Source organism: Capsella rubella, unplaced genomic scaffold (genome assembly GCF_000375325.1).
Source record: "Capsella rubella cultivar Monte Gargano unplaced genomic scaffold, Caprub1_0 scaffold_4, whole genome shotgun sequence".
Taxonomy (NCBI): Eukaryota; Viridiplantae; Streptophyta; class Magnoliopsida; order Brassicales; family Brassicaceae; genus Capsella; species Capsella rubella.
In genome coordinates this window covers 6,200,769-6,208,721 of record NW_006238920.1, presented here as the reverse complement: position 1 = coordinate 6,208,721, position 7,953 = coordinate 6,200,769, and the positions used below count along the sequence as shown (strand labels likewise).

At 35.8% G+C, this 7,953-nt stretch overlaps 3 protein-coding genes and 1 non-coding gene across 4 annotated transcripts; 3 read left to right on the top strand and 1 right to left on the bottom strand.

Annotated features, from left to right (window-relative positions):
* Nucleotides 1–484: 484 nt before the first annotated feature.
* LOC17889777 (UDP-D-apiose/UDP-D-xylose synthase 2) lies at nt 485–3,198 on the top strand. Its single transcript, XM_006294314.2, has 9 exons — nt 485–812; nt 1,051–1,143; nt 1,263–1,370; nt 1,711–1,825; nt 1,918–2,051; nt 2,133–2,234; nt 2,351–2,443; nt 2,533–2,668; nt 2,766–3,198. Exons 1-9 carry the CDS (start codon nt 537–539, stop codon nt 2,876–2,878), a joined length of 1,170 nt encoding a protein of 389 aa, XP_006294376.1. The 5' UTR covers nt 485–536; the 3' UTR covers nt 2,879–3,198.
* A 478-nt stretch (nt 3,199–3,676) lies between these two features.
* TRNAG-UCC lies at nt 3,677–3,748 on the top strand. The gene has a single exon. It is a non-coding gene; the product is annotated as a tRNA-Gly (tRNA).
* Nucleotides 3,749–4,066: 318 nt separating this feature from the next.
* LOC17890027 (putative F-box protein At5g41500) lies at nt 4,067–5,321 on the top strand. The gene is given in 2 exon segments (XM_023784597.1): nt 4,067–4,219; nt 4,221–5,321. Coding segments are annotated over 2 exon segments (1,254 nt in total).
* Nucleotides 5,322–5,852: 531 nt separating this feature from the next.
* On the bottom strand, nt 5,853–7,685 carry LOC17888374 (histone deacetylase HDT4). The gene is made up of 7 exons (XM_023784469.1): nt 7,534–7,685; nt 7,091–7,161; nt 6,789–7,000; nt 6,645–6,664; nt 6,518–6,553; nt 6,333–6,424; nt 5,853–6,241 (listed from the first exon to the last, which is right to left on the bottom strand). Exons 1-7 carry the CDS (start codon nt 7,544–7,546, stop codon nt 6,026–6,028), a joined length of 660 nt encoding a protein of 219 aa, XP_023640237.1. The 5' UTR covers nt 7,547–7,685; the 3' UTR covers nt 5,853–6,025.
* Between the last annotated feature and the right edge of the window lie 268 nt (nt 7,686–7,953).

The following is a 7,953-nucleotide window of genomic DNA, read 5'->3' as shown; positions in this document are numbered from 1 at the left end:
TCTTTGACCTTTTTATGTACTATTTTATAATTAGTTCTGATGACGCATAAATATTAATTTGATTTTAATCAGAAATTATAACAACAAAAACTTTAGATTTTTGGGGTCAGATTTTTTGCTGCCGACATATATGCCATGAAAATATTTAAATGAATTATCCATGTGTTTATATAACAATATTTATCTACTTAAAATTAATTAACGAAATAAACACATGATTAATTAATTTATTATGTTAAACAAGTCATAATAAATAATCATTAGCCGAATAAAATTAAAAATTAAACAGATCTTATTAGCTCACACTCACAAGTCACAACTACTCTCAAATCACAACGAGATCACGTGGATGTACAGATAACGCGAGTACACACAACGCGCCGGTACCGAGAGTGAAAAGTTTCAATTTCGACGAATCCATTTGCCTCCGTTCACATGCGATGCTTCTCTTCTTCTTAAATATCCCACCGTCACCATTTAGCTCATTTATAAACGAAGGATTTGGATTCTCTCTCTGATCTGATCTGATCTTCTCAATGGCGACCGGAGCTAATAGAGTGGATCTAGACGGCAAACCGATAAAACCGATCACGATATGCATGATCGGAGCCGGAGGTTTCATCGGTTCTCATCTTTGTGAGAAGCTGATGACGGAGACGCCACATAAGGTGCTTGCGCTCGATGTTTACAACGATAAGATCAAACACTTGCTTGAACCTGATTCCGTTGAATGGAGTGGTCGGATCCAGTTCCATCGTATCAATATTAAGCATGATTCCAGGCTTGAAGGACTTATCAAGATGGCGGATCTGGTAATTGGATTTTGTTTTCTCTGTTCTTCGTTGTTTTTGACTTAGTGTGATGATTTTTAACTGTTGAGGAATTGATAATTATAGGTTAGAATGATTTGTGATTGATGATGATTGTTGTCTCAGATCTGATTCATTATCGGAATTTTGATATATTGATCTGTGATTTTTGGTTTTCTCAGTGTTGAGATTGGTGATGTTCTGATGTAATTCTGATATTTTGTGTTTTTGGTTTCTGCAGACAATAAATCTTGCTGCGATCTGTACTCCAGCTGATTACAATACTCGTCCTCTTGATACTATCTACAGCAATTTCATTGATGCGCTTCCAGTGGTATGTGTTTCTTACTTCGTTAATTACTTTGGTTGTGTGGAGCAGATTGAAGAATTGGAAAACAGTTATGTGCCTTATTATTAGTTGAAATTGATTGGTTGATGTGTTGGTTTTTGTAGGTTAAGTACTGCTCTGAGAACAACAAGCGTCTCATTCACTTTTCAACCTGTGAAGTATATGGAAAGACCATTGGAAGCTTTCTTCCTAAGGATCATCCCCTGCGTGAGGTAATGCCTTTTTGCACCTTTCACTTTCAACATTTTTTTTTTATCGATCTCACTAATGAATGTACTGAGGAACACGTTGAAGTTGACATTTTCTTTCTTTTTCCAAGCAATAGGACTAAGAAACACTCATCGGATTACGTTAAACTTTTTTTTTTTAGTTCAGTTAATAGTTTACATAACTAGTCTATATCACACACCTCTACAAACTTAGAATAATTAATATTATTTTATTTTAGGAATGTCTGGGATCTTAAGAATGTTTAAAACATTGTTTCCTAACCTCGAATTGCTTAAGGTTGGCTTCATTATTTACTAATGTCCTTCACTGTGTTTTTTACAGGATCCTTCTTTCTATGTTCTTAAAGAAGATATTTCCCCTTGCATATTTGGTTCAATCGAGAAGCAGAGGTGGTCATATGCGTGTGCAAAGCAACTGATTGAAAGACTCGTTTATGGTAAGCATTTTTTTGTTAGCTGACATGTGAGTGAATATAATGTGGTAGGAACCAAATGGTTTACACTTGACTTCATTTGTTTCTTGTGACAGCTGAGGGTGCTGAGAATGGACTTGAGTTTACCATTGTAAGACCTTTTAACTGGATTGGACCTAGGATGGATTTCATCCCCGGCATTGATGGTCCTAGCGAGGGTGTCCCACGTGTCCTCGCCTGCTTTAGTAATGTAAGTATCAAAGGCGTATAATCCAATGTTATTATGTATATACGCAAATACTTTTGGTTAATGCATTTTTCTTTCTTTCAGAATCTTCTACGTCGTGAGCCTCTCAAGCTTGTGGATGGTGGAGAATCACAGAGAACTTTTATCTACATCAAGGATGCTATTGAAGCTGTCCTTTTGATGATTGTACGTTCAATTGCTCATACCATTCTTTGTGGTTTTCGTTTTACAAACAGTTAAACTCCAACCAAGTTCCAACTAAAAAAAACCTGCACTGATATATGATTGTTTTTGTGGTTCAGGAAAACCCAGAGAGAGCAAATGGGCATATCTTCAATGTTGGCAACCCGAACAACGAAGTTACAGTACGACAGCTAGCTGAAATGATGACTGAGGTGAGGAAGAATTGTTGCAAAACAACCGAAAGAGTTGGATTTTTCTTTCTTTCTCTGGTTCTGAAATATCAAAGCAAATCATGTTTCAGGTTTACGCAAAAGTGAGTGGAGAAGGAGCCATAGAGAGCCCGACAATTGATGTTAGCTCCAAAGAGTTTTACGGGGAAGGTTATGATGACAGTGACAAGAGAATTCCAGACATGACCATCATTAACCGCCAACTCGGTAATTCCCTCATCTCAAATGATTGATAGATAATATGCTTAGAGAGTAAAGAAAGATCACTGTCTAATCTGATAGATTTTTTGACATTGAAAAATAGGATGGAACCCGAAGACATCTCTGTGGGACTTGCTCGAGTCGACCTTGACATATCAGCACACGACCTATGCAGAAGCTGTGAAGAAAGCAACATCCAAACCAGTGGCTTCTTAAAATTTCCGAGATCCCCAATTGTCAACAAAACTCGTTAAACACACACGCATCATTTTGGCATTTTACTCTATTCGATTCTATTTTTTTCCATTGCAGAGAAAAACCTTTCTTTCTTTTTTTTCAAGAAAACAGTATAATCACGGTGCTTCATTTCAAAGTATATGTTCTATATTTTACTTAAGTGTTTTTCTCTTTTCGGTTTTTTCGGTTTGGTTTTGTTACTCTGTTTGCCCAATGTATGTTGCAGCTGTCAGAAACCAAAAGGTTAATCGTTTGTAGTGAATGATATATTTAGACAGAAGTGTTTGCGTTTATACGAACATATGAGTTCTTTTCGTTCTATTTTTCTCGGCCATATTAACTTACATAGTCTCTCTTATCAGTCTGTGTAAAGTTAAAGTCAGTGTATCCTTTTGGAAGGAAAGGTTTCTTCTTGTGCTAGGAGGTATGAAGCATTACTTTTTGATGATCTACGGGTAAATTGAAGATGATGCTTAATGTTCAAGAATCTTTCACAACAAAGACAACAGGTTTCGTGTTACGAGACGAACTACAAAGCTACTTGCAAAGTTAGTTTGGTTTCCTTGTCTTTGATTGTGTAATGTTTCTTTTCTACAATACTTAGTGTCTAAATCATATCTTTGTAACTAAAAGTGCCTTAAATATGTTTCTTTTTACTTTCTTTATCTTTGGAAGTTGCTTGTAACTTGACAATATAAAATAGCATTCTTTGGAAAACAGCTTTTAAATAAATATATTAAATAAATATAAATCTCATAAACAACAGTTACACCAAAAGCGTCTGTAGTCCAACGGTTAGGATAATTGCCTTCCAAGCAATAGACCCGGGTTCGACTCCCGGCAGACGCATAATTAATTTTACTTTTTTTGCATTTCTGCATTTTATTGTGTCTGTTTTTATTTGTTTGGTTCGCAAAACTCTGCCTAATTTTCTCAAACCGTTAAAATGTTTCAAATATGCACATGTTACAGTTCAAATATTCTAAACAGAGCAAACGACATCTTAAAGCCTGATTAGACTCTAAAGCCCACGCTAGGCCCAACTTTATTTAGGGTTTTTATGTATCTTCATTAGTTGATGTGTGTTGTGTCGTGAAAAACTTTGTCCTTAACCTTTAGCCGCAAGAAATCACTCTGTCGTGTAGTTTCAGAACGATGACGACGGCAATGATCTCCAATCTTCCAAAGGATTTGTTAGAAGAGATTCTTTCTAAGCTTCCCTTTAACTCCATGAAAGCAGTGTGTTTAACTTGCAAAACTTGGAACGATTTGTCCAAAACTGAGAGCTTTGCCAAGATGCACATTTGTAAAGCAACAAGATGCACATTTGTATATGATGATCGCGATGATACCTCACAATCTTTATCTAATGAGCAGCTTCGTCGACGACAACAACAACAATCCATCTATAGAGCATAAATGTCAACTAAGATTCCTTAACAATCAAGTAAGCATATATCGAGTCTTCCACTATGAGGGTTTAGTTTTATGCATCTTGAAAGACGTTACTAGGATTGTGATTTGGAATCCGTTTTTGAGACAAACGAGGTGGATCAAACTCAGGTTCTCTCACCGTACAGACGTATGGGACACGTTTCGTTATGCTCTAGGATACGAGGTTAAAGGATCTTGTCGTAGCGTTAAGTTTTTGAGGTTTCTTGATTATTTTAGTCATCAGTTTTTTTGGTATGAAATCTACGATTTTGACTCGGGTTTATGGAGAAGTCTTGATGTCACTCCATACTGGTGTATATATTGTGCAGCCACTAGTGTTTCTCTTAAGGGAAACACTTACTGGTGTGCTAAAGAAAGAAACATGTCAATAGAAAGTTACATAAAACATATCATATGTTTTGATTTTACAAGTGAGAGATTTGGACCGCTTCTGCCTTTGCCGATGGTTAACAGTGAGGAGCATAACTATAATAATGTGACTTTATCTTGTGTTAAAGAAGAGAAGCTTGCGGTTTTATTTCAGAGCGAAGATTCAGAGGAATCGCAGTTTGAGATATGGATTACAACTAAGATTGATGTCGAAACGGTGTCGTGGATCAAGTTTTTGAGAATGGATAAGAGTCCTTGGATATCTATTGCAGGTAGTTTCTTCATTGACGAGGAGAAGAACGTTTTGATGAGTTTTGGTACGCAATATTATAATAAGTGTACCATTCGCAAAAGATCTGTTAACATAGTTGGAGAGGATGGATACGTAAGAAAATTGGATCCTGGAGTACCTATAGAGGGTCTTTGTAGGCCAGATGTGTGCTGTTATGTTCCAAGTTTGATCCAAGTAATCAAGAAACCTGTAGGAGGCAAAAGAATTGAACAAAGTAGTTTAGAAAATCGTCGATTTGATCAAAGCATGTTGAGGCTTGCCGCACTTGAAAAGCTATTGAAGAAGAAGCAACAAGGATACTGGTAGGAGGAGATGCGCAGTAGCGGAAAAAAGATGGTTAGTCTCAGTGTGGAAGATGAAATGTTTAAAAAGATAGCTCTAACGATGATACAAGTATTCTTGATTCTAGTCCTAGAAAGCACCAATGCTGCTGCAAAGGAGGATTTGAGACATATGTGACATCTTGCAAGAGGAGCTGCAGAGTGGATTAGCAAAGACTCTGCTTGAAGTTTGAGGCCGTAGCAAAGGAACTATAAGCTGGTCCATGCGTTTGTTTTTTGTTTCTCTGAGATATTTTTTAATGAAGTTGAATTGGTAATGCATATATAGTATGGTTTCTCTCATGTTTATCATTCAGACAAATGAGATCTTTTGTTCTTTGCTCATTTGTCTGAATAGTCCTAGTTTGTACTTTTGGATCATCTGATGCAAGTTAATATATAGTCAAAGTTTGAATTGGTTACTATTTTCTTATTGACATAAGTACAAAAATTTGTGAAAGGGTCTGCGTTGATCCCTGTTACTGCCAACCACCATATACTTGTTTTGCTTCACAAATTCACAAAATCGTTTCATTTCATTAAAACCATTACCAACATAACATATATTAGAAATAATCCAAAATATTTAAGAGCTCAAAAAGCCTCACAAGTATCTCAATTCTCAACCATTCACTAATAAGATCAAAATTTTCAATCAAAAGAGCAAAAAACTGTGACTTGGCACAGTCTCTAGTTTTTGCAGGACGAACCACATGGGAACGGACACTTCTTCTTCCCTCCTGATGACTTGTTCTGAAACGCAGCTTTAGCCTTCTTTGATGCAACTGTGTTGTTGTTCATTGCTTTACCATTCGGGATCTTCTCACTTGAAGGCTCCACCTTTAAAGCTGCTTCGTCCTCTACGTCTTCTTCATCCGACTCATCCTCATCGTCGGAACTTATCATCTAACCACACAAAACAGTAAAAAAGAAATCAAGATTAGCTCTTTATAGTGATTCATTGCTTCCTACACAAAAATCCTTACACAAAATCTACCTCATCTGAGTCGGAGTCAGAGTCTTCTTCTGAAGAGTCAACATCTTCTATCGGCTCGATCTCATTATTCATCCCATTTGGAGGCAAAGCACCTTTATAAAAAGGTTCAAGGTTAAGATTCATAATAGAGTCACAGAGTAAACTTAACTCACCGCAAAACTGTAGCTTAGTAAAGTAAAACCTACCAATTTGTTGTCCCATGAACTCGTCTAACTCAGAATCTACACACACACAAAAGACAAAAGGCAAAAGATTAGCTTTCAAGCTTGACAACAGATTAAATCAAATACTAACTAAGAATAAGAAACTCACCAGAATCAATCTCCTCATCCGTGAAGCATCAGAAAAAAGCAAGAGCAAAAGCAAATCAAGGATAAACAGACACAAGAATTCGAATCACCATTGATAAAATAGTAGAAGATATAACTAAAAAAGGACAATAAAATAAAAGGATATTGTTCGTCATCAGGGGTTTGGTTACCAAGAAGAAAGACACTGGTTTTAGAGTCGTGAGAAATCTCAAACTCTTGGTCAAAGAAGAGATCAAGAGAAACTTGAGGAAACTTGTGTGAGAGATTTCCAATAAGATACTTATTCTTATCATCACCATACTTCACATAAACGAGAACATTCTCATCTTCGTTCACCTTACTCAGGTCAATACTAACCTAAGAGATGGTACAACAAGTCACAACAGTCAATATCAATCATGTTCAGTTTGTTTTACAAAACGAGAGTTACAAAAAACTGATACAGACCTGAGAGACATGGATCATGTACCCATCTTCTGGTTCTGCCATGAGAGGCTTCCCAGGCTTAACTTCAATTCCTACAATTGAACATTACTCATCACATATCAAGTACCAATTCAAACTCACAAAGATAGATTCTTTCAAACCAAAACTCCCAAAAGTACTAATCTCAGCAACCAATCATACAATCTTGAACACAAAAGACAATGCTTATTGACTAACAGAGACATATCAATACAGCAAAAAGTATCAATTTTTATAAATTTCAACGCTAATATAAGCAAACATTTATAAAATTTTGAACCAAAACTATGCTTATTGAATAAGCAGAGAGAATTCAATGCAGAAAAACCAGATTTTTAAGGCATTTTCACAGAACAAAGTTAAGGAAAACAAAATTGAGTAATCAATAGAAGTAATAAAGGTATAAAATTTTCAGAGAAGCATACCCCAAAACTCCATAGCTAGTGAAGATGTGTGTGGCTGCTTTGAGAAGAAGAAGATTTAGGGTTCTAGAGTTGGTTTGAAAAAAAAAGAGAAACAAAGGAGCGGCTTTTATTTATAAGGATGCTCTTTACTTCTTTGAACTTCCTTTTAGCCAGTTAGTAGGGTTTTACGACAAGAACATACAAATGGAAAAACAAAATTAATCACCGCTTTTACTAAGTTAATGGGCCTTAATTCATATTGGGCCAGTTTAGATTCGGCCTTATTTGATGATGGGCTTTAGATATATCTATCCTTTTTAAGAAACAATCTTTAACTTATATCTATCCTAGAATTAGAAGGATATACGTATTTGTGATAATCTTGGATAGAATCAATCTATAAATAATTTTCTTAAATATAAATTTTCAATCTAATATTTA